This window comes from Tilletiopsis washingtonensis (assembly GCF_003144115.1).
Source record: "Tilletiopsis washingtonensis strain MCA 4186 unplaced genomic scaffold FA09scaffold_4, whole genome shotgun sequence".
Classification (NCBI taxonomy): Eukaryota; Fungi; Basidiomycota; class Exobasidiomycetes; order Entylomatales; genus Tilletiopsis; species Tilletiopsis washingtonensis.
This window is the reverse complement of record NW_020312001.1, coordinates 791,110-811,641: the sequence shown is the minus strand read 5'-3', so window position 1 is coordinate 811,641 and position 20,532 is coordinate 791,110. Positions and strand designations below refer to the sequence as shown.

Genomic DNA, 20,532 nt, shown 5'->3' with positions numbered 1-20,532 from the left:
TTGTGCTGTCGTAGCCAATGCATTGCATTCTACCTGCTCGGCATGGCGTCGCCTGCGCGTCGGCTGCCGACAATGCCACGCTTCTTCTTCTTGACGGCCTCGCGGTGCCGCCGCTTCCACTCCTGCGTCAGCGTGCCGCGGCGCTCCTCCCAGCGCGCGTGGATCTGCTCGGCCGTCTCGGTGCGCCCGAACGGCGGCACGCCGTCGAGCAGCAGCGCCATGGGCTCGCGCTCGCCGCGGTCGCGCGTGAAGCTGGGGAAGAAGAAGGGCAGCGAGGTGGACGGGTCGAAGCCGGGCACTGCGCCGGGCACCGGAGCTGGTGCGGGTGCGCTGGGTGCAGCTGCTGTGACTGGCTCTTCTGGCAGCTCGGAGGTCTCGAACTCCATGTCGAAGTCCAGCTCGAGGTCGTCCAGGTTGCCAAGCAGCGAGAAGCCCGCAGCTGAGGGCGCGAGACGTCAGTCGACGATCTCGCAGGTCTCGAGACTGCAGCACTCACCCTCTTCTTGCGGCTTGAACATGTCCGTGAGCTTCTGCGTCATGACGGCGCTCTTCTGCTCGCCGGCCTCTCCGTGCGCCTGCGGCTGAGCCGCGCTCTCTTGAGGCTGCGGCTCCGGCTCCTCCATCTCCTCGTCCTCGTCGTCCCACTCAGCAGCCGCTCCGGGGTCGAAGCGCACGACGGGCGCAAAGCGCGAGGCGGACGCCTCCTGCGCGGCCGCAGCGGGCTGCAGAAGCATGTCGCGGCGGCGCTGGCCGGCAGTGATGACCGGTGCGGCGAGCTCCACGGCTGCCTGCTCCACTTGCAGCTCTTCGATGCTGGTAGTCGCGGCCTGCGGCCCGGCGTTGGTGCCGGCCGGCTGAGGCTCTGCGGCTTTATTTTCCTCGTCCTCCTCCTCGTCTTCGTCTGACTCGCTCACAACGTCCTGCGCGGAAGGTGCAGGCTGTGCAGCGACGGGTGCGGCCTCGACGATCGTGGCCGAGCTGCCGTGAGAGGATGCCGAAGCGGGCTCAGCAGCCTTCTTCGGTGCAGGCGCCTTGCCCTTGGCGCCAGGCCGGGAACTGCGCAGCAGCTCTTCGAGCTCGCTATCGTCGTCGCTGTCGAGCACGGTCTCATCGGCGCGGCTGCCACTCGCAAAGGGCACCTTGCCGCCCATGACCTGGCCCAGGATGCTCTTCATGCGCTGCGCCTCGTCATCGCCCTTGAGCGCCGGTGCAGCGGAAGCGGCAGCAGCTGCTGCCGCCGCATCTTCGTTGTAGCCCTCCGACCACTCCTCGTCCTCGCGCGGGTCGTAGCGCGGGAACTGCGGCACAAATTCGGGCGACGGCGAGCGCGGGTGGAACAGCGGCGAGGCCGGCGCCTCGGCATCGTCGAACAGCGGTGAGCCTGGTGCCTCGGCATCATCGAAGAGCGGCGAGTCGTCGCGGCGCGGCGAGAAGAGCGCATCGGGTATGGAGTCTGCATCGTCTTCGTGCGCGTCGAGGAAGGACTGCGAGTCTTCCGAGTCGGAGAAAGAGGAAGCGGATGCTTCGTCAAGCTCTGGCGCTGCCTGCTTCTTCGGCGCCGCAGGCTGTGCTGGCGGCAGTGCTAGTGCTGCCCTGACAGCGGGCATCGGCGGCGGCGTCGCGCGGCGCTTCTTCGGCACTGGCTCGACTGCGCCATCCTGGTCGACCCAGCGAGGCGCCGATGCGTCGTCATCCTCCTCCGGCTCCTCTAGCCGCCACTCTCTGCTGCCCTCCTTGTTGCCCAGGATAGCACCGGCAAGGTGCTTTGCGCCGTAGCGCCGCGGGTCGAGCGTGGTGCGGCGAGCGCGCGTGGGCGGCGTGGGCCGCACGGCACCGGTGCGCAACGGCGGCGCCGGTGTCGAGGGCTTCGGCAGCGGGTGGTCGGGCCGCATGTGCAGCGGGCGCACGAGGTGCTGCGCCGGCGTGAGGTGCCAGCCCTGCCGAGGCTGTCAGTGCCAATGAGAAGCCTCGCTGCTGCGGCACCACTCACCCACTCGCCGGCCTTGACCTGCGCCTCATCCACCGGCCGCTCGCAGCCCTTCTCGCGGCTGGCCTTCTTGAGGCGGCGCGCCTCCTTCTCCTCGCGCCGCACGCGCACGGCCTCGCTCTCGGGCTTGTGCGGGAGCGGGCCCTGTGCGCCGTCGTGCTTGGCGTTGCCGCAGCGGATCTTGCTGCCCTTCCACACGCTGCCGTGCAGCGCACCCAGCGCGCGGTCGATGTCCTTGGGCGGCGCGGTGAGGGTGAGCCAGGCGACGGCGGGCACGGCGCCGACGGCGTTGGGCGCGCTGGGCCGGTGCAGGCCCGCCGGCTGCAGCGCGGCGAAGCGTGCGAGCAGCGCAGCGTCGGGGATGGCGGGCGCCAGGCCGCTGAGGTGGATGCGCCGCGTCACCACGGCCGGCGGTGCAGGCGCAGCAGACGTCGAGGCGGCGGCGGCAGTGTCGGCCATGCTGCGAGGAGCGATGCGGGTGGAGCAGAAGGATGCGAGGCGCGCGAGAAGGAGCTCAAGAGGCAAGCGAACCCGCGAGGCACTTTTGGCTGACGTAAGCCCCGCTCAAATGGCCTCCCGAGCGCTCGTGGCAGCTGCTGCTCTGCTCCACTCTCCACCACAACCACAAGCACGCCTCAGCCTCAACAAATCGCAGCAGCCGCATCGCCTGCCTCACTCTCTTCTTTCAGTGCCATGCCGCGCCCAGCATCACACGAGCGTGCCCGCGCTGGGCCCTCGCAGCCGCGCCAGCCCGCCGCACCCGCGCCGCAGGCGGATGCGGCCGAGAGCAGCAGCGAGTGGGGCAGCCAGAGCAGCGGCGGCGAGTTCGACGACGACGACAGCGACGCCGAGTCGGCCGATGGCCGCGACGGCGGCTGGGGCAAGGTGGGCAGCGGCAGCGGCAGCTTCGCCAACGACCGGCGCCGCGAGAACAAGCATGCGTGAGTGCGCGTGCAGCGAGGCTGGAGCCGGCACACGAGCTGAGCGCTCCATCTCCTCAGGCCGATGGAGATGTCGTCGCGCAAGCCCGTGTCGCGGAAGCGCACCGTCATCGAGACGCCCGCCATAGTCAGTGCCATGCTCTGCGCGACCTGCAGCTGCCAGCTGACTCGCAGCGCAGAAACGGCGCGACCCGCGCTTCTCGTCGCTCTCCGCCTCCGCACCCAACGCCGGCCTGTTCGAGTCGTCGTACGGCTTCCTGCGGCAGCAGCAGATGGCCGAGCTCTCGGAGCTGCGCAAGACGCACCGCGCCCTCACCAAGCAGGAGAAGCACCACGCCGGGCCCAAGGCGCGCTCCGAGCAGGCGCTGCAGATCCAGGCCGAGAAGGCGCGCGTCGAGGCGGCACTGCGCCGCACCGAGGGCCTGGAGAACGAGCGGCGCAAGCGCGAGCGCGAGACGGAGGTGCTGCGCCGCCACAAGCGCGACGAGGAGGAGAAGGTGGCCAAGGGCGGGCAGCGCTTCTTCCTCAAGGACTGTGAGTGGTGTGTGGTGCGCCTGCCGTGGCGGCAGCTGACGCCTGGAGTCAGCGGCCAAGCGCACGCTCTTCCTCAAGGACAAGTACGAGCGCCTGGCCGGCGGCAACAAGGCAGGCGCCGGCGCCAGCGGCGCGGCATCGTCCGACACGCCGGCGGCCAGCTCGCGCAAGGAGCTGCGCAAGAGCATCGAGCGGCGGCGCAAGAAGAACGCGCAGAAGGAGCGCCGCGACATGCCGGCGATGGGCGCGCGCGAGAGCAGCGGTGCGGCGCCGCTGCCGGTCCCGCAGCGCAAGAGGGCAGCGGCGGCTGGGCGCGAGGGCGGCGAGGCGCCCCGGCCGCACAAGCGTGGACGTCGAGGCTGAATGCATGCCTCCTCTGCCGACGCTGCATGGCCTGAGCTCCTCGTGATCTGGCTGGCAGCACTCAGGCCTCGCTGTGGCTAGCATAGAGCGGCGGTTCATTGCGCATTAGAGAGAGCCTAGCGTGGTGCAGACCGCGTGGAGTGGGAGTGTGAGACTCGAGCCGAAGAGCCAGAGAGGCGAGCGCTCGACAGCGCTTTCCGCGAGGCCGTCTCATTGCGACGCACTGGTGGCCGCCAGCTTCGCCTGCGTCGCCAGCAGCTTCTCGGCACGCCGCCGCCGCCGCCGCACGCGCGCCTCGTCCTCCTCGATGCGCTCGCGCTCCTCGAGGCGCTCCGAATAGTACTGCCCCGCCTGCAGGATCAGCACGCCGATCAGCGCCACGGCGATGACGGCGTTTGACGAGGCCAGCTCGCGCAGCGGCACGAGCGTCAGGTCCAGCGGGTCCAGCGGGTCGGCGGCGGGCGAGGCGGCCGTCGGCAGCGCGAGGATGCCTGCGACACAATGTAAGCGTAGTCGAGACTGCGACGGCCCGCTGCGACTCACTTGGCCGGATCTTCTGGAAGTACACCAGGCCGACTGCGCCGTAGAGGACTGCAGATCGCCGTGTCAGCGGATTGGCTGTGAGGCGAGATGTGCAAAGCAAGACATTGCGTCACGAGCGTGCGAGCAGCCTGGACGTCCGGGGCTGCTGCTCTGCTGCGCACGATGTTCCCCAGCAGTGCATGCGCGTACCCTTTGCGCGTGCTCTCTCTCGCTGCTCTGACCCTGGCCGTTCCGCATGCCATCCTGCTGCCTTCGCCCTTATCTTCGCCTCCATCACGACACCGCAAACATAAGCTGCCACGCTTGCGCCGTGCACTGCCGCTGCACGCCTCCACCCGCGACCCTGCCGCCGGACTCACACAGGCTGGCGCCGTCGAAGAGCCAGTTGCTCTCGCGCCCGGCGGCGATCTTGACGCAGCACGCCAGCACGGCGGCGCCGCCGAGGGCGTACAGCGCCGCGAGCGCGCGTGCCGAGAGGTGGCCGAGCGTCTCGGCGTAGTAGCCGTGGGCGCTGAGGAGCGAGGCGCGCGTGATGGGCGACTGCCACAGCAGCAGGTGGTCGGCGGTCCAGTGCACCGCGAGCGTGCCGAGCAGGAACGTCGTGGTGAGGAGGATGAGGGACGTGGTGAGGTCGCCCATGGCGGCGGCGGGTCGAGGGAGGGTTGGTGGAGCGGAGCGAAGAAGCGCGGCGGCGCCGGCAAGCGAGGAACGTGCCGGGCCTTCGCAGCCGGCTGGCTGTGTGGCCCGCGCGCCGCGCGCACGTGACTAGACTGATGAATGCCGAGCCCCAGAAGCATCAAGGCAGCAGCGGCGCCGCGCATGTGCTTCCTCTCCACATCCACCTCCGGCACCTCAGCCTCGACTTGGCGCGTGGCCTCGCGCCCTCCATCCTCTCGCCGCTCGTCTGGCCGTCTGCTTCTCTCTCTCGCAGCGGCGCGCCCCGCGCTCTCGCAGCCGCGCATCGCGCTCTCCACTCGCCGCCGCGCCTCGCCATGTCCGACCCCGCGTCCTCGGCGCCGCTGCACACGCAGGCGCCGCCGCAGCGCTACGGCTACGACACGTCGATGAGCAACGCCTCGTCGTCGGGCGCCGCTGCCTCGTCGGCGAGCGCCGCGTCGCCGCCGTCGGCCTCGCGCTTCGTCTCGCAGCCGTCGGGCAGCAGCGCCGTCGCCGGCGCGTCGCATGCCGGGCCGAGCAGCAGCGGCATCGGCGGCAGCAGCGCCGCACCCGTCGCCTCGGCGCTGCGCGCCGCCTCGACGCTGCCGCCGTCGCCGCGGCCACGCGAGCGCATCAGCACCACGCCCGGCCCCGGCCCGCGCGTGCTGATGAACGGCGACTCGCCGCGCGACCGCCGCCAGGCCTACGCCGACGCCGACCGCCGCGACGTTGTCATGGCCGCCGCGGCATCGTCGCCGCTCGCTGTCGCCTCGTCCTCGGTGCTGCCCGCTGTGTCGGCGTCGCGCTCGGCGTCGCACTCGGCCTCGCACTCGCCGGCGCCGGCAGCCTCGCAGGCCGAGCTGGACAGGCTCGACAAGGCAGAGAGCTATCCGCGCCTCGCCTCGCCCAACACGCAGACCGACTGGGGCGAGCCGTCGGGCTGGCGCCCGCGCGACTGGACCGCCGGCAACGAGCTGCCGCCGGCCGGCTCGCGCGCCATCTCGCTGACGCCCGACAGCGCCGTCGACGCGGCAGGATCCACGGCGATGCTGCCGCTGCAACCCGGCGTGCCGGTGCCGCAGAAGCGCACCGGCGTCGTCTACAGCGCGGTGATGATGCTGCACATGCATCCCGACGAGCACTTCGACCGCGACGAGCATCCGGAGAAGCCGGAGCGCATCAGCGCCATCTGGGACCGGCTCGATGCACATGGCTGCATCAAGCGCATGCGCCGGCTGCCGATTCGCGATGCGCTGCGTGAAGAGGTGATGCTGGCGCACGACGAGGGCATCTGGAACGGCGTAGAGTGGTCCGCCTGTGAGTGGGGCCTGTGCCGCTGCCGGCTTGCTGTCTTGCTCACTGCTCCACTTGCAGTCTTCACCGACGACGCACTCGCGTCGCAGACGGAGCACCTCAACGGCGAGGACTCGCTCTACGTCAACGAGCACTCCGCCGCCTGTGCGCGTCTCTCGTGCGGCGGCGTCATCGAGATGGTCGAGGCCGTCGTCTCGGGCCGGATCCGCAACGGCTTTGCCATTGTGCGCCCGCCGGGCCATCACGCAGAGCCGGATCGCAGCATGGGCTTCTGCTTCTACAACAACGTCGCCGTCGCGACAAAGGTGGCGCTGCAGAAGTACGGGCGGCGCGGCGAGTCGGCAGGGACCCTCAGCAAAGTGCTGATCCTCGACTGGTGAGTGCGATGGACCGTCTACGCGCCTCGCTGCTCACGCAGGGTCGTCGCAGGGACGTGCATCACGGCAACGGCACGCAGTCGGCATTCTACGAGGACGACGCGGTGCTCTACATCTCGATTCACCGCCACGAGGGCGGCAAGTTCTTCCCGGGCAAGCCCGACGGCGGCCACACGTTCTCCGGCGTTGGCGCCGGCCTCGGGCGCAACGTCAACATCCCGTGGCCGGAAGGCGACATGGGCGACGCCGAGTATCTCGCCGCCTTCCAGCAGATCGTCATGCCCATCGCCTTCGAGTACCAGCCTGACCTCGTCATCATCAGCGCCGGCTTCGACGCCGCCGAGGGCGATCCGCTCGGCGGCTGTCACGTCTCTCCGCAGGGCTACGCGCAGATGACGCACATGCTCAGCGGCCTCGCCAACGGCCGCGTCGTCGCAGCGCTCGAGGGCGGCTACAACCTCGAGAGCATCGCCTCGTCTGCGCTTGCCGTCACGGAGACGCTCCTCGGCGACCCGGTGCCTGCGCCGCAGCAGTCGCTGCGCTGCAAGGTGCTCGCCTCGCAGACGATCCGCGAGGTGCGACGCGAGCAGGCGCGCTACTGGAAGGCGCTGCAGCATGACAAGCTCGACCCCATCGCGCACGACGACTCGGCGCTGCCCGACGGCACCGTGCACCCGCTCAGCACGCTTCTGCGGCGCGCACGCTCGGAGAGAGCTGCACAGCAGTACGGCCTGCTCGAGCTGCCGACGCCGTCGCCGTCTGGGAAGGAGGAGTTCGAAGGGATGGTGCTCTGCACGCCGGACTTGTTCGAGCCGGAGAAGAAGGTGAGTGAGCGATGGCGACAGAGGCTCGCGAGAGAGGCACGGGCGTAGCGAGAGGGGCGCAGTCGCAGCGAGAAGGCGCAGTGCACGGATCTGCAGCCATCCTGACTCTCCTCACTAGGTCGTCGTCCTCTTCGTGCACGACCTCGGCAACCTCCGCGCGGAGCGCCCGTGGCTGAGCCTCTATGCGGATCAAGAGGCCGCCCACGTCATCGACACGAGCAGCCGAGTGCTCGACTGGGCACTGAAGGAGCACAGCTACCGCCTCGTCGACGTCGCCGTGCCGAGCCTCGAGTGCGCAGAGAACGCGCAGCCGGAGGCCGGCTTTGAGCCGAACGGCGCGGCCTTTCAGCAGCTGCGCAACGTCTCGCAGCGTGCTGCTGCACTCGTCAACGTCGTCTACGATCACTACGTCACGCATCTCATCGCCGCCGACACGCGGCTCGTCCTGATCGGCCACGGCGCTGGCGCAGCGGCGCTGGTGCAGCTGCTCGCTAGCCGCGAGACGTCGCGCCTGCGAGACGGCGTCGCAGCCGTCGTCAATGTGCTCAACCACAACGCCGTGCCGCTCATGCCCGCCGGCGCGAGCCGCAAGACGCTGCGGCAGTGGTACACGCGCAAGTCGCTCGTGCTGCTGCCTTCCGACCACGTCATCTACACCTCGTCGGAGCGCGAGGGCCGGCGCATGGGCAACCTGCGGCAGAGCAAGCACCAGCGCAGCGTCGACATTCTCTGCCACGAGTTCCACGTCATCGAAGCCTTCATCAACTCGCAGCTGCAGCAGCAGCGGCCCGCCGCGCCCGTCGTGGTGCTGCACTAGACCGCCGCAATGTCACACACAGTCACCTCAGAGCACTCGAGCGCGAGCACAGTGATAAGGTGGCTATTATGCTCGGTGCCGTGATGCTGATCTCCTGCCCACAACGCTACGCGCTGTCGCTCTCGCCGTCATCGGCCGGACCGACGTGCCCGCTCTTGCTGGCCCAGAAGTCGGCGACGACAGCCTTGCCCGCCTTTACTGTCTTCGGTGCCGCCTCGCCGCGGGCAGCAGCAGCGGCTTGCGCAGCCTGTGCGGCCGGCTTGCGAGCGCCCGCCTGCACGCTGGCGCCGCTGTCGCTGTCGCTCTCCTCGAGGTAGAACGTCTCGCTGCGGCGCTGCGGCTGCTGCTGCTGCGCGAGAGCCGAGTGCGTCGTCTTCTGGCGCTTGGCGGTGCGACGGCCGCCACCGCTGGGCGACGAGTAGCGCGAGTCGAGCTCGTCGTCCTGGATGTCCTCGTTCCAGTACGCCTTCGCTGCGTCGCGGCGCAGGCCGGCTTCTTCGTCGTCGCTGTCGTCGACAGCGAACGGACGACCCTGACTGCCGTTTGCAGCTGCAACGGCTGCCGCAGCAGATGCACGCTCCGCCTTCGGCCGGCTCTGCGATCGCTCTGGCGCGTCATCCTTCACCACGACCGCCTCGCTGCGCGACGCCGAAGGCTTGGCAGAAGCGGCGGCTGCAGCTGCGGCAGAGCCGGACGAGCTGCGAGGCAGCGGAAGTCGTGTGCCGGGCTTGTAGATGATCGCAGGCACGGGTGCGGCAGCCGGTGCGGCGGATGAAGCTGCGGACGCGGCGAGCTTGGCGGGGACAGCAGCGGTAGGAGGCGCTTGCGCTCGCGAAGCCTGAGACGGCGCGCCTCCACAAGCCGCAGACTGTCCTGCCGTCGTAGCGCCAGGTGCACGAGGCGGCGCTGCGAGTGTGGCGGCAGGCGCACGAGGCTGCTCGCGCGAGCGCGATGACTCGCCGCCGGCGCGGTGGTCGTGCGTGCGCTCAGCCTGACGAGAGCTGGATGCCTGCTGTGCCGAGGGATGCGCAGGCGCCGGCTCGGGCGACGCAGCCGGCGGAGGACGGCCGAGCTTGTGCTGCAGCATGCCGCCGTAGTAGAGCTCCTCAATCTGTCGAGCATGGGCGTCAGCAAAGCGTGTAAGCCGCCTCATGTCGTGATGCTCACGTCTCTGCGCGCCTTGATAGTGTCTCGAGAGATGCCGAAGATGGCGCCGAGCAGGCTGTTCGGGTCCTTCTCAGCCGAGCCACTCGTGCCGTCTCTCAATGCCTGGCGCGCCTCCTCGTCGGCGTCCAGTGCAGCCGCAGCACGGCTGCCGCGCGCACGCTCGTTTGCACGCTGGCAGAGCGTCGCCGTGAGGATGTCGAAGGCGCCGCCGAGCGCCTGGCGCACAGAGATGATGGCGAATGAGCCGCGCGAGATGTCGTTGCCTAGAGAGCCGAGTCAGCGCTGCTGCCTCCACTCTTGCCTCTGTCGCACTCACTCGTGTCCATCGGGTCCTCGATGCACAGCGCAAATGGCTTGCGCGGGTCCGCAAAGCCGCGCGCCGCCTTGTCAAAGTACGCACCGCGGCCGCGCACCGAGATACCGACGCGGTCGTAGCCAAAGTGCTTGCCGTAGAGCTCGAGGAACTCGATCAGCAGCACGCCGAGGTTGCACGCGGGGTCGAGCTCTCCGCGCTGCAGCTTCGGATGCATCTGCAGCGAGACACGTCAGACGCCGCCGCACTTGCGTGCGGAATGACTCGCTCTCACCTGCACGAAACTGATGACGCAGCAGATGACGCTGTAGCTGCCAAGGCCACCGGAGAAGACCTCGCTCATGCCGCGCTGGCTCAGCAGCAGCTTGACAGCCAGAATGAGAGGGCGGATGGCGGGCATGCGGCGCAGCCAGTCGCTGACCCACGCCGCCGCATCAAGACCGTTGGTCTGGTTGATGCTGACGTCGATGCGGTAGCGGCCGTACACGCACTCGAACTTGATGATCGGCACCTTGGCCTTTGCGATCACGGTCACGTCGGACGCCAGGTTATGGCGGCGCAGCAGTGCCGCCAGCGTGCGTAGCACCGTCTCGCGGCGCGACATGTCCATCGACGGGCACACGACGACAAGATCGATGTCGCTGCACAGAGTGTGAGCGCCAGCAAGGCGTGGCATGAAGCGCCAGCAGCAGCACCTCGCGTCGCTGCACTGCCACTCTTGAGCTCTAGACTCACCCCTGCGGCATGTACAGCTGCGTGTCCTGGCTGCCAAACGAGTGCACCGTGGCGTCGGGCCAGCGGCCGACGACGGCGCGACGGATGAGCTCGATGACGAGCTTGCGCGACTCGTGCTCCTCGCGCGTCGGCGAGAGCCACTGCTCGAACGCGATGAGCTCGCGGTGCAGCCTGTACGTGACGCGTCAGACGAGAGGTGTATGCTGCTGCAGCACTGCAGCAGCACCCGGCAATGCTGCACAGCCGCTGCACTCAGCAGATACGCACATCTCGGCTGCATTACGGCACTCCTCCCACTCGACGTCCACCGCCCAGGGCGTACCGCGGGCGGCGGCACGGGTGCGCTCCTTCTTGGAGCGGCCGTCGCGCTCGTCGGCCTTGCGCTTGCGGCCGGCCACCTGCGGCTGCGCACGCGGCGCATAGGCGTCGGCGTCGTCGGCGGCAGCGGCAGCGGCGGGCGAGGCTGCGCCGCTGCCGTCGGCGCCGTCGCCGTCGTCGCCAAAGTCAAAGGAGATGAAGTTGTCGGTCGAGGCGAAGGCACGCGCGGCGGCCGGCGTGCTGGAGCCGCTGGGGCCCGCGACGGCGCTGGCCATGGCGCAGGCGCTGCGGAGAGAAGACGAGAGCTGGTGGAGGGTGTGGCGAGAACGTGGAGCAGAGGAAGGCGCCTCGAGCTCGCGGTCTGGTGGAGTGAGAGCATTAGACCTGCACGCTCCCACGCTCTGCTGTAATCCGACTACCAAAATTCCTGGCTGGCGATTACATAATCGGCGCGAGGCGCTCGTCCGACCGCGACCTTCGCATCCGCGCGCAGCTCGCCTCTCCTCCAGCTCCTCGTCTCCTCCACCACTCACCTCGCCCGCACCATGCCCGTGCGTCTGCGCCTCGCCCGCCACGGCGCGCGCAATGCGCCCTTCTACCACCTCGTCGCCATTCGCGACTCGGCGCCGCGCGACGCACGCCCCATCGAGAAGCTCGGCGAGTACGACCCCGTGCCGCGCCTGCGCTCTGCCCTCGGCGCCTCGGCCTCGAGCTCGAGCGCTGCTTCATCGTCCTCATCGCACGCGCGCGGCGCCGACGGCGTCTTCACCAGCGGCCTGCCGCGCCCCGAGCAGCTCGTCAAGGAGAAGCGCATCGAGTGGAACAGCGAGCGCATCCGCTACTGGCTCGGCGTCGGCGCACAGCCCAGCAAGCCCGTCGCGCGGCTTCTCGACCGCGTGAGTGGCTCGTGCTATGCGGCTGTCAGGGTGCGGCAGGCTGAGGAGCAAGGCACCGTGCTGCCTCTGAGTGCTCTGTCAGCGCTCGACGGTCAGGTGCCCGGCCTCGCCAGTGCAGTCGCAGACGTCGCTGCTGCCACCAAGCATTCTCACGGCCGTCTGACACACACATGGCTGACTCGTGCACCTACAGGCCGGCCTGATCCCGCCGGGCAAGTACTTCAAAGGCATGCAAGGGCCAGCGCCCGGAGCGCCCGAGGGTGCTGACGCTGCCGGCGTCGGCAGCCAGACGGTCGGCGTGTTGCGAGCCGCCGGCGTAGCCCCGTCTGCGGCTGCCACGCCGCTGCCCGGCTCCGCTGCTGCGGCGCGCGGAGCAGGCGAGGGTGCAGCACGGAGCTCCAGTCCACGAACAGAGGCTCGGCGGGTGGGCCGCGGCGAGGAGACGCACAGCCAGGCGGCATGATGGGAAGAGCGAGCAACACGACGAGCAATCTGCTACTGTGACTATGCATTTGATCTCGCTCCGCTCCCGCTGCTATGCCTTGGCGCCCAATCGTGCGGCCAGCCAGTCCAGCCCTTGTGTCACTCTGCGGGCTGAGTGTCAGCGGAGAAGCCAAGCGAGGGTGTGGAGCAGCTGTCCCACGCTCCGCACGCTCCCTCATGCAGCACTCACCCGTCGCCCGTCAGCGCCGAGCAGGCCTGGATGTGCCAGTCGGCATGCCGCAGCTCGGTGAGGCGCATCGCGGCACTGATCTCGGCGGCGCCCATGCAGGCGCGCACGTCCTGCTTGTTGGCGAAGAGCAGCAGCGGCACGGCGCGCTGTGCTTGCTGTGGGTCGTGCGCACGTCAGCTTAATTCCTCACGTCTGATGCCAGGAGAAAGGTGCTCGGAGGTAGCACATGCGACGCAGCGCGCCAAGCGGCATCCTGCGCTGCAAGAGGACCCGGTGCGCATGCTCTTCCGAGATGCTGAGATGCTGCCGGCCAGCATCTTGGCGAGGCGCACCTCCACCGGCGCAGGTCGTGCGCAGCGCCTGCTCTCCCTCCTACCGCTCCACACAGCGACGCACCTCGCCCACAACACGCCACAGCTCCTCGCGCGCCGTGCCTAGCCGCTCGCGGTCCGTCGAATCGAGCACGAAGATGATGCCGTCGGCGCCCTGCAGGTACGCCGCCCAGCCGGCGCGCAGCGCTGCTTGCCCGCCGACGTCATAGAGAAGGAGTTGCAGCTGTGTATGAGTCGACTGTCAGCGTCGACGCTCCGCAGAGCGGCTGACATGCAGCATCCCCAACAATCATGCGTGTCCGCTCGTAGCCATTCTGGCATGGGCTATCTATAGTCGCTTCTTCCACCCTCCTGCTCCCTGCCACTCCTTCTTCGCTGCTCTACTGCTCTGCCCCTTCGGCTACTGCCGCTCTTCTCCTCTGCGAAGACCTCTGGCACTTCGCTTTGCCTGCTCCGCCGGCAGTGCTCTGCGTGTGCTCTCCTGCCGCTGCTCTGCTGCTCCTCTCGCACTGGTGCGCTGCTGCCGATGTTCAGCAGCCACACTCACGTTGCGGTACGTGAAGAGCTCCGTATTCGAGCCCACCGTGGGCGCCGTGGCAACGGCCTGGCCCATGCTCATCTGGTAGCACAGCGTCGTTTTTCCCGCATTGTCGAGGCCGAGGATGCAGAGCTTCAGCTGGCGCGAGCCGAAGAGCGACGCCCACAGCGTGCTGGCGGCGACGCCCATGGCGGGCGCGGTGCGCGGGCGGCGCGAGCTGTGCGGCGGCGGTGGCTGTGCGAGCGTGCGAGGGCGACGCTCGTGAGGTGCGTGGCTGCGAGAGTGATGCGAGAGCAGGCGGGCAAGATGGAGGTGGATGGGAAGCTTGAGCGCGGCGCGGCGGCGGCTTCGCGCGCGTTTGGGGCTCGGCGCAGCGCTGCGCCGCGCCGTGGACCCCGCCGCCGCACATGGCCTCACGCGTCCTTCCTCTCTTCCATCACCCTCAATCCTCAGCAGAACCAGCACCACCCCTGCGCTTCGGCACCGAGCGGCGCCGCGCATGCCCGAGCCGGCCCGCCGCAGCGCCTCGCCGCGCCGGCACCGCTCGCGCTCGCCGTCGCGCTCGGCCGCTGCGCACGACAGCGACGACGCCTCCACTTCCGAGGAGCGCCGGCAACGTCGCGCCCGCCGGCGGGCGCGCCGCGAGGCCCGCGAGGCACGCCACGCCGCCGAGAAGGAGGAGCGCCGGGCGCGGCGGCGCAGAGACGCAGCCGCGGCGGCTGAGCAGCCGAGCCGCCTGCCCGATGCGCGCGGCTTCGGCGCCAACCTCTTCGCCGCCGAGCGCGCCGAGCGCGCGCGGCACGAGGAGCGCGAGTGGGCCGCCAAGCTCGGCGACCTGCTCGAGGAGGACGAGTGGGGCTGCGGGCTCGGCGCCGGCGAGGAGTATGTGCCGCACCGCTGGGGCGGCATGCGCGCCATGGAGGAGGAGGACTACGCCGAGCACATGCGCCGTGAGTAGAGAGTGGGCAATTGTGATGGGCGCTTTGCTCATGCTTCTTTAGGCGGCATGCATCGCCGCAAGGCTGGCCCTGCTCCGAACACTGGCAGTGCTGCCGGCACGTCGTCCTCGGCACACACCTCGGCCGGCGGTTCTGCAAAGCCATCGCGGCCTGTGCGTGGGCCAGCGCCTGCGCCGCGCTCCACTGGGCCGTCGGCGCAGGAGCTCGCGCTGGCCTCGGCGCATGAGGCGTACTCTGCGCGCTGGACGGCATTGCTCGACGCGAGCAAGTCGGGTGCCCTTCGACACGCCGACATCGCCTGGCCGGTGCCGCCGACGGGCCTTGGACCGCCCGATCTCTCCATCGCGGCGCTGCGCACCTTTCTCGTCTCGCCGCTGCCGGCGCCGCACCCAGAGCCGGCGGAGCGGCTACGCACGGCGCTGCGCCGCTTCCACCCCGACCGCTTCTTCTCGGCGGCCTTTTGGAAGCGCGTGGAGGATGAGGCGGAGAAGAAGCGCATCGAGGAGGATGTGCTGCGCGTGGCGCAAGGCTTGAGCCAGCTTGTCGCTGAGCGTCGAGATCCATGAGGTGGACATCAAAGCGCTTGCAGGCTACGGCCTTGTTGGCATCAGATCGACTCCAGGAACGAACCTCCACACCCGAGCATATCCGATGCGCGAGTCACGCATGACTCCCAGCGAGCTCGACCGCTGCATCATGCGCATCACTCACAGCCCCTTGATGACACGGAAGTCGCAATTCGGCTCGGCTCGCAGCTCGCCTGGCACATCGCTTCGAGAGCATGCCGCCTCCTGTGTGCTCTCACGAGCGAGCGCTGCTATCTCGCCGACGGCACTCAGCGGTACAGCGGCTGCCCGATCCGCGCATGAGGAATGCGCGTGCAAGCAAGCACCCGATGAGATAATCGATGGCTGGCGTGGCGCAGTCTCAGGTCTCTGCTCTGACCTGAGTCATGCCTCGAGCCTGGAAGCCTGCGGCGCAGACGGAGATGGCGCCGACGCTCCGGCCGGCCTGCGACGCCGGTCCGGAGGGCGCCGAGGCCTTGTCCGAGATGGATGCTGCAAGCCGTCGCTCGTCTCTTCTCTCATCTCTTGCCGTTCCTGGCTCGCGCGTGTCGCTGCACCTTGACAGCAGCGTGCATGGCGCGCGTACGCACATGCCAACGGCTCGCGGCAGCGCCATGCAGCGTGGCGTGCGCCGTCAACAGATCTGCACATGGACATGCAGCCCAGCTGATCTCTCCGTCTGCGCCTGGCCTCTGAGCGGTCGCGGCATGAGCGATGCATGATGCGTGATGCTCTCTCGCTTCGCGCGTGCAAGCGATGGAGCGAGGCGTGCCGCTGCGCGAGCCGCACCGCGAGAAGGGCCTCGGCCGTGCGTTCCCACGACTAGCCTCCGACGCAGCTGCACCAGCGAGGAGCCGCTGAGCGGATGCACGCCGCACGCTGCGGGCCCGAAGCTGCTGTTGCGGCTGATTCGCTCGTTCCGGCCGCGTCCAGCGTCCAAGGGCCCAGGGCTCGCTCGGAGGCGTCCGGAGAGCTCTTTCAGTGCTCAGCATTCAGAGGCATCAGCGGCGACGAGCCGTCGAGATGATGGACCAGCACGCAAACAGCCCGAGGGCCGGCAGCTCGGCGTCATGGAGCAGCGCGAACGCTCGGCTTGCAATCATGCCCCCCCTGTGCGCGATGCGCGTGGCTCGAGGGCCAAGCCAGAGAGGCTGCACTCGCACGTGCGCCAAATGCAGGGGCGATGCCGGCTGGTGCTCGCTTGACTGTGCCCCTGCATGCGCCCTTTGTGCGCCCTTGCTCGGGGCGCGATATGCGATGGACAGAGCATGCAATTGACGATCTCATCTCGCGAGAGAGATGGACGAGGATGAACGTGCGTCGCGGTCGGTGCGCGCGGCTCCCGAGTGCCGGCGGCCGCGCGGCGGCGCGTTGTGTTCGGCTCCCACGCTCGTTCAGCTGCAGCACTGCCAAGCGTGATTGTCATGCACACTCACGGGAGCAGTGTGCGGCGCCGGCGGGCGTGAATGACACCGGCGCGCCTGCTGCTCCCGTGCCGTGCCGAAGAGCGGCCCGCCGCGCTCCGCCGCTGCACCCTCGGCGCCTCTCGCCGCCTGCCGCCGCTCCGCCGCTCCGCCGCGCTGGGCGCAGGGCGGCGGCGCGCGCAAAGTGGCGCGCGTGAGAGTGCGCGTTGCAGACATGTCGCGGCCGGCGAGCAGCGCAGACGCAGCACCGCTGAGTGCAGCCGCGCTGCTCCGAGGCGGACGCGGGCTGCAGGCGAACAAGGCCCGCCTTGCGCACGCAGCAAGCGCCGGCCGCACGGCTGCAGGGACCTTCCTCGGATTGCTGTCGTTTGGCACGCGCTGACGAGAGGGGGTGAATGGAGGCGGGCGGCGGCGGCGAGTTGAGAGCGAGCGAGGCGCGCGAGAGAGAGAGCGAGGCGAGAGGAGGCGCACCGAGCACGCCGCGCCTTGAGCTCGCTCGTGCTGCGTTCGCTCCGCCTCGCCCGCCGCGGGAAGCGTCTGAAGCGACGGCGCCGTTCGCAGCCGGTGCCGGGGAGAAGCTCATGTGCTCAGTGCATGCTCGCATGCACGCGGCCGGCAGCGCTCGCGGCGCTGCGGGAGGGCAATCACAGCGCCGCGCGGGCGGCCGCCTGCCAGGAGTGGCAGGTGACGTCGGGGCACGCTTCGCGCCGCCGCCCGTCCGGCCGCCCTTCGCCTCGCCTCGCCTGCCTCCTCCTCGCCAGCGCGCCGCACGCAGCCCTCCCTCTCGCCATCACACCTTCCGCATCCTCTCGCCCACCCTCGCCGCACCCTCTGCGCTGCGCCGTGCTTCGCTCGGAGCTGCACGCCGCGATCCTCGCCTCGCCCTACCCCGCACCCCGATCTGCCGCCACGCGGCGCGCCACGCCGCCGCGCGCCGGTCGCACGCCCGCTCGTCCAGTCTTCGCGGCGCTCCACGCGCGCCAGCCTCGCTCCGCACGCCACCACCCTGCGCACCGCTCACTCGCCGCCACTGCTGCCTACGCACCGGGCAGTGCGGCTTGCCGCAGCGGCGTCTGGCGTGAGCGCGCAGAGCTCGAGGAGTGAGTGTTCAATGGGCGCGCGCCGTGGTGGACAGGACGCGAAGGCGCGACTCGCGATGGCTGCGAGCCGTGGAGGACACGAGGTGCTGCTTTCTTCACGAGGCCGGGCATGGCCGCTCCCGTCACGTTGCTTCCGGCGCCTTGCCGCCGAGCAGTGTACAGCTCGCGCATGGCATGCTGTCCGGCGCCGGCTGTTCTTGGTCGCAGCTGCATGACGGCACGATCGACCTGGGGCACCTTGCTGGCCACCATGCGCCTACGCGCTATGTGCAGCGCCCAGCGTCGCTCAGCAGACGATGCTGCGCCAGATCAGCCGCCGCCATGTCGCCGCTAGGGCCTGCATGCACGCTCGGGCCTCTGTCCGGGGCATGGCGGGCGGCCACGTGCGCCGGCAAGCGTACCTGGAGGCCTGTGCTTCCTCGTCGTCCCGGCTGATCATCGTGTTTCACGTCGTGCGGCATGCTGACCCCTAGTCATCCTCCAGTCTGAGCATAGACATCGCACAGACCGCCCTCCACTGTTGAGCGGTCGCGCCATGTCCTCCTCTCTGCTCTCCTCGGCGTCGGCGTCGAGCTCGTCGCGCTCGATTGCCTCGACGGCGCCCAGCACGCCGCACTGGCGCTCGCCCAAGATGCACTCCAGCGGGCCGTCCAAGTCGGCCTCGACGTCGCCGCGCCACCTCACGGCCGCGACATTCCAGCCGCCGACGTCGCTCGACACGCTCGAGTTCGAGCCGCAGCAGCTGCCGCGCCGCAGCCGTCGCATCAGCGCAGACATCGACGCACGGTCTGCCGCCGCTAGAGATGCGCAGGCACACCGACGCAGCGCCGTCTCGTCGGGCCGCAGCACGCCGGGCGAGTACGAGCATCCTCCCCAATTGCACTCGGGCGAGCACGAGGCACCTCGACGCAGCCAGGCGTCCACGCGCCGCAGCAACGGCGTGCGGCCGCTGAGCATGAGTGCCGCGCCCAACTCGGCCGCGCCGTATGCCATCACCGAGCAGTGGTGGGAGCACGTCCTGCCTCCAGGTCAACTCGCTGAGCGTCTGCGTCGCGCACAAGCCGCGGCTGCCGTACCAGCGTCGGCGAGCGCCAACGATGTCTCGGCCATACGCGAGTACGGCCACGGCACCGCAGCGCCCAGCACTGCAGACCGGGCTTCGCGACTGGCAGCCGGCAGCCTCGGACGCTCGTCGCCGGCGCAAAGTACGAGCAACGCCAGCAAGCTTGCTCGGCCAGCCAGCCACCAAGGCACGCTCTCCTCGACTGCAGCACCGCGCCGCAGTGCGCTCCGCGCCACGCCGTCCAACAGACAATGCGAGCTCGAACGTTCGCACAGCGAGAACTCTCAATCGAGCGACGGCAGCGCAGGCGCCGACGCTGAGAAGCGCCACTCGCCGGAGTTCAACGGCGGCCACTGGAGCGGCGACGGCAAGACGTCGCCTGGCGGCACGGTGCGGGCGCCGCACGCTGCCGGACACTACCCGGCCAGCTCCTTCTCGCGCAGCACGAGCGTGCGTCGTTCACGCGTCATGAGCGAGGACGGCATCGGCCTCGGCTTCGGCGTTTCGCACTCCAACGGCAGCATCGGCAGCTGGGAGCACGCAGCGCCTGGCTTCAAGCCCTTTCCGACCTCGACGGGCGGCCGTGTGTCGCCGGCGTTCTACTACTCCTCGACGCCCGACTTCAGCTCCGAGGACGACCAGCCGCCTGCCTCCAGCCGCTCGCGGCCGCCGCGCGTCAGCACCACGACGCGGACCACGCGCATCACTCGCACCACAAGCACGACCAGCATCACCAGCATGAGCGGTGCGGAGGCGGCCTCTCACGATGCTTCGCACCGCGAGCAGCGCCGCGTCAGCTTCAGTCACGACGCCAAGCCAGACACGTCGGCCAGCGGCAGCCGCCGCGGCTCGGTGCAAGGCTCCACGCCGGGCGTGCGCAAAGGGCCGTCGGGCACTGCGACGCCGGTCGCCGGCAACGCACACCTGCCGTTCCCGTCGTCGGCGTCGACAAGTCAGCGTGCATCTCGCAACGAGGCGGCCTTCGACCAGCTGCCCACGCTGCGGACTTGGCAGCCGGCGCACGACACGAGCGCCAGCCGCGACATGTTCCCCGGCCGCGGCGGCTTCTCGCGCCGCGTGCCTAGTCACTCTGCGCCCACGAGCCCGCGGCAGTCGATTCACCTTCAGGACCACGAGCGTCCGCGCTTCGAGGGCTTTGGTGTGCGCCACCGCAACGGCTTTGCGGCGGGCGAGAGCATCGACGAGACGCAGCACCTGCCCGACCTGGCGCTGCTCAACTCGCTCAACCACGCGCACACGCAGCTCGCCGGCGCCGGCAACCTGGCGATGGCGCTTACGCGGCAGCTCTCGGCGCCGCTGCGTCCGGTCATGCACGTCGCGCTCTTCCTCAGCATCTCGAGCATCACACTCGTCACGCTCGTCGGCTGCCTCATCGCCTCGTACGTGCTCAGCGTCTGGGACGATGTTGGCCTGCGTGGCCGCCGCGTCGGCGCTGCAGCGGGACAGGCGCGCCGCAACATCGAAGGCGGCCTGACGTGGGGTCGCCGCATGCTCGGCGCGCCCGGCGGCAAGGAGCCGAGCGCGGGCAAGCGCCAGCGCATCTCTCTCCTCGCGCCGATCTACTACACCATCGCTGTGCCCGGCGTGCTGGCGCAGAAGCTCGCGCCCTCGGCGCTGGCAGAGCGGCTCGGCGTCGAGGTGGCCGACATGCCGGCGCCGCGCTCGCGCCGTGGCAGCAGCGCCGTGGGCAGCGACACATCGTCCCGTCGCGACTCGGGCAGCACCGAGGCTGGCGAGCCGGCCGCCGACGGCTCGCCCAAGCTCGGTCCCTCGTCGCGGCCCGGCTCGCCGAGCAGCCACCCGATGCCGCCGCGCCCGCCGCTCTCGCACCTGCTGCCATCGATCTTCTTCACCCTCGTCATCGCCCTCTTCGCCGGGCTCGCCTCATACCTCACGACGCGCCGCGGAGGATCCGCTCGCGACGGCATCTCGACGCCGCCGGTCGCGCCGATGTCTTCGCGCCGCCCTCGCGCACCCGTCAGCGGGAGCGCCAGCTCGCGCCGTCCATACACTGTGCACGACGAGAGTCCGCCGCGCTGCTGCTGAGCAGCTTCCGCGCCGCCGAGCTCT

The 20,532-nt window shown here is 69.9% G+C and overlaps 10 protein-coding genes across 10 annotated transcripts; 5 read left to right on the top strand and 5 right to left on the bottom strand.

Annotated features, from left to right (window-relative positions):
- Positions 1–13: 13 nt before the first annotated feature.
- FA09DRAFT_328323 (hypothetical protein) lies at positions 14–2,459 on the bottom strand. The gene is made up of 3 exons (XM_025741727.1): positions 1,991–2,459; positions 497–1,937; positions 14–439 (listed from the first exon to the last, which is right to left on the bottom strand). The coding sequence occupies exons 1-3, from the start codon at positions 2,444–2,446 to the stop codon at positions 30–32; spliced, it is 2,307 nt and encodes a 768-aa protein (XP_025600496.1). The 5' UTR covers positions 2,447–2,459; the 3' UTR covers positions 14–29.
- Positions 2,460–2,602: 143 nt separating this feature from the next.
- Positions 2,603–4,292, top strand: FA09DRAFT_328322 (DUF947-domain-containing protein). Its single transcript, XM_025741726.1, has 4 exons — positions 2,603–2,928; positions 2,989–3,055; positions 3,108–3,462; positions 3,515–4,292. Exons 1-4 carry the CDS (start codon positions 2,681–2,683, stop codon positions 3,823–3,825), a joined length of 981 nt encoding a protein of 326 aa, XP_025600495.1. The 5' UTR covers positions 2,603–2,680; the 3' UTR covers positions 3,826–4,292.
- On the bottom strand, positions 3,585–5,034 carry FA09DRAFT_328320 (hypothetical protein). The gene is made up of 3 exons (XM_025741725.1): positions 4,728–5,034; positions 4,369–4,416; positions 3,585–4,316 (listed from the first exon to the last, which is right to left on the bottom strand). Exons 1-3 carry the CDS (start codon positions 5,005–5,007, stop codon positions 4,036–4,038), a joined length of 609 nt encoding a protein of 202 aa, XP_025600494.1. The 5' UTR covers positions 5,008–5,034; the 3' UTR covers positions 3,585–4,035.
- Positions 5,035–6,071: 1,037 nt separating this feature from the next.
- Positions 6,072–8,357, top strand: FA09DRAFT_294449 (Arginase/deacetylase; the record flags this gene model as incomplete). Its single annotated transcript, XM_025740080.1, has 4 exons — positions 6,072–6,342; positions 6,400–6,715; positions 6,769–7,540; positions 7,659–8,357. 4 exons carry the CDS (start codon positions 6,072–6,074, stop codon positions 8,355–8,357), a joined length of 2,058 nt encoding a protein of 685 aa, XP_025600493.1.
- Positions 8,358–8,401: 44 nt separating this feature from the next.
- On the bottom strand, positions 8,402–11,238 carry FA09DRAFT_328317 (hypothetical protein). Its single transcript, XM_025741724.1, has 6 exons — positions 10,840–11,238; positions 10,573–10,743; positions 10,112–10,478; positions 9,841–10,054; positions 9,525–9,787; positions 8,402–9,468 (listed from the first exon to the last, which is right to left on the bottom strand). The coding sequence occupies exons 1-6, from the start codon at positions 11,163–11,165 to the stop codon at positions 8,464–8,466; spliced, it is 2,346 nt and encodes a 781-aa protein (XP_025600492.1). The 5' UTR covers positions 11,166–11,238; the 3' UTR covers positions 8,402–8,463.
- A 182-nt stretch (positions 11,239–11,420) lies between these two features.
- FA09DRAFT_328315 (ribosomal protein S16) lies at positions 11,421–12,547 on the top strand. The gene is made up of 2 exons (XM_025741723.1): positions 11,421–11,786; positions 11,980–12,547. The coding sequence occupies exons 1-2, from the start codon at positions 11,436–11,438 to the stop codon at positions 12,247–12,249; spliced, it is 621 nt and encodes a 206-aa protein (XP_025600491.1). The 5' UTR covers positions 11,421–11,435; the 3' UTR covers positions 12,250–12,547.
- Positions 12,322–13,518, bottom strand: FA09DRAFT_333561 (putative ARL1-ADP-ribosylation factor; the record flags this gene model as incomplete). Its single annotated transcript, XM_025743696.1, has 4 exons — positions 12,322–12,373; positions 12,460–12,614; positions 12,856–13,014; positions 13,339–13,518. 4 exons carry the CDS (start codon positions 13,516–13,518, stop codon positions 12,322–12,324), a joined length of 546 nt encoding a protein of 181 aa, XP_025600490.1.
- A 310-nt stretch (positions 13,519–13,828) lies between these two features.
- On the top strand, positions 13,829–14,854 carry FA09DRAFT_337030 (hypothetical protein; the record flags this gene model as incomplete). Its single annotated transcript, XM_025743962.1, has 2 exons — positions 13,829–14,279; positions 14,331–14,854. The coding sequence occupies 2 exons, from the start codon at positions 13,829–13,831 to the stop codon at positions 14,852–14,854; spliced, it is 975 nt and encodes a 324-aa protein (XP_025600489.1).
- Positions 14,855–15,112: 258 nt separating this feature from the next.
- On the bottom strand, positions 15,113–15,942 carry FA09DRAFT_209866 (hypothetical protein). The gene has a single exon (XM_025739484.1). The coding sequence runs from the start codon at positions 15,844–15,846 to the stop codon at positions 15,373–15,375; it is 474 nt and encodes a 157-aa protein (XP_025600488.1). The 5' UTR covers positions 15,847–15,942; the 3' UTR covers positions 15,113–15,372.
- A 1,971-nt stretch (positions 15,943–17,913) lies between these two features.
- On the top strand, positions 17,914–20,508 carry FA09DRAFT_337029 (hypothetical protein; the record flags this gene model as incomplete). The annotated part of the gene is made up of 1 exon (XM_025743961.1): positions 17,914–20,508. One exon carries the CDS (start codon positions 17,914–17,916, stop codon positions 20,506–20,508), a length of 2,595 nt encoding a protein of 864 aa, XP_025600487.1.
- Positions 20,509–20,532: the final 24 nt, after the last annotated feature.

Excerpts from the sequence above, each read along its gene's own strand:
- FA09DRAFT_328323 (XM_025741727.1), bottom strand. The coding sequence starts at position 2,446 with ATGGCCGACACTGCCGCCGCCGCCTCGACGTCTGCTGCGCCTGCACCG. Across the intron at positions 1,938-1,990 it reads AGGTCAAGGCCGGCGAGTGG|GGCTGGCACCTCACGCCGGC; the intron begins GTGAGTGGTGCC and ends CAGCCTCGGCAG. Across the intron at positions 440-496 it reads GTTCAAGCCGCAAGAAGAGG|CTGCGGGCTTCTCGCTGCTT; the intron begins GTGAGTGCTGCA and ends TCGCGCCCTCAG.
- FA09DRAFT_328320 (XM_025741725.1), bottom strand. The coding sequence starts at position 5,007 with ATGGGCGACCTCACCACGTCCCTCATCCTCCTCACCACGACGTTCCTG. Across the intron at positions 4,417-4,727 it reads CTTCGACGGCGCCAGCCTGT|TCCTCTACGGCGCAGTCGGC; the intron begins GTGAGTCCGGCG and ends GGCGATCTGCAG. Across the intron at positions 4,317-4,368 it reads CTTCCAGAAGATCCGGCCAA|GCATCCTCGCGCTGCCGACG; the intron begins GTGAGTCGCAGC and ends ATTGTGTCGCAG.
- FA09DRAFT_209866 (XM_025739484.1), bottom strand. The coding sequence starts at position 15,846 with ATGCTGAGCACTGAAAGAGCTCTCCGGACGCCTCCGAGCGAGCCCTGG.
- FA09DRAFT_328317 (XM_025741724.1), bottom strand. The coding sequence starts at position 11,165 with ATGGCCAGCGCCGTCGCGGGCCCCAGCGGCTCCAGCACGCCGGCCGCC. Across the intron at positions 10,744-10,839 it reads TGCCGTAATGCAGCCGAGAT|GCTGCACCGCGAGCTCATCG; the intron begins GTGCGTATCTGC and ends CGTCACGTACAG. Across the intron at positions 10,055-10,111 it reads GCGTCATCAGTTTCGTGCAG|ATGCATCCGAAGCTGCAGCG; the intron begins GTGAGAGCGAGT and ends GTCTCGCTGCAG.
- FA09DRAFT_328315 (XM_025741723.1), top strand. The coding sequence starts at position 11,436 with ATGCCCGTGCGTCTGCGCCTCGCCCGCCACGGCGCGCGCAATGCGCCC. Across the intron at positions 11,787-11,979 it reads TCGCGCGGCTTCTCGACCGC|GCCGGCCTGATCCCGCCGGG; the intron begins GTGAGTGGCTCG and ends GTGCACCTACAG.
- FA09DRAFT_328322 (XM_025741726.1), top strand. The coding sequence starts at position 2,681 with ATGCCGCGCCCAGCATCACACGAGCGTGCCCGCGCTGGGCCCTCGCAG. Across the intron at positions 2,929-2,988 it reads CGCCGCGAGAACAAGCATGC|GCCGATGGAGATGTCGTCGC; the intron begins GTGAGTGCGCGT and ends CCATCTCCTCAG. Across the intron at positions 3,056-3,107 it reads TCATCGAGACGCCCGCCATA|AAACGGCGCGACCCGCGCTT; the intron begins GTCAGTGCCATG and ends CTCGCAGCGCAG.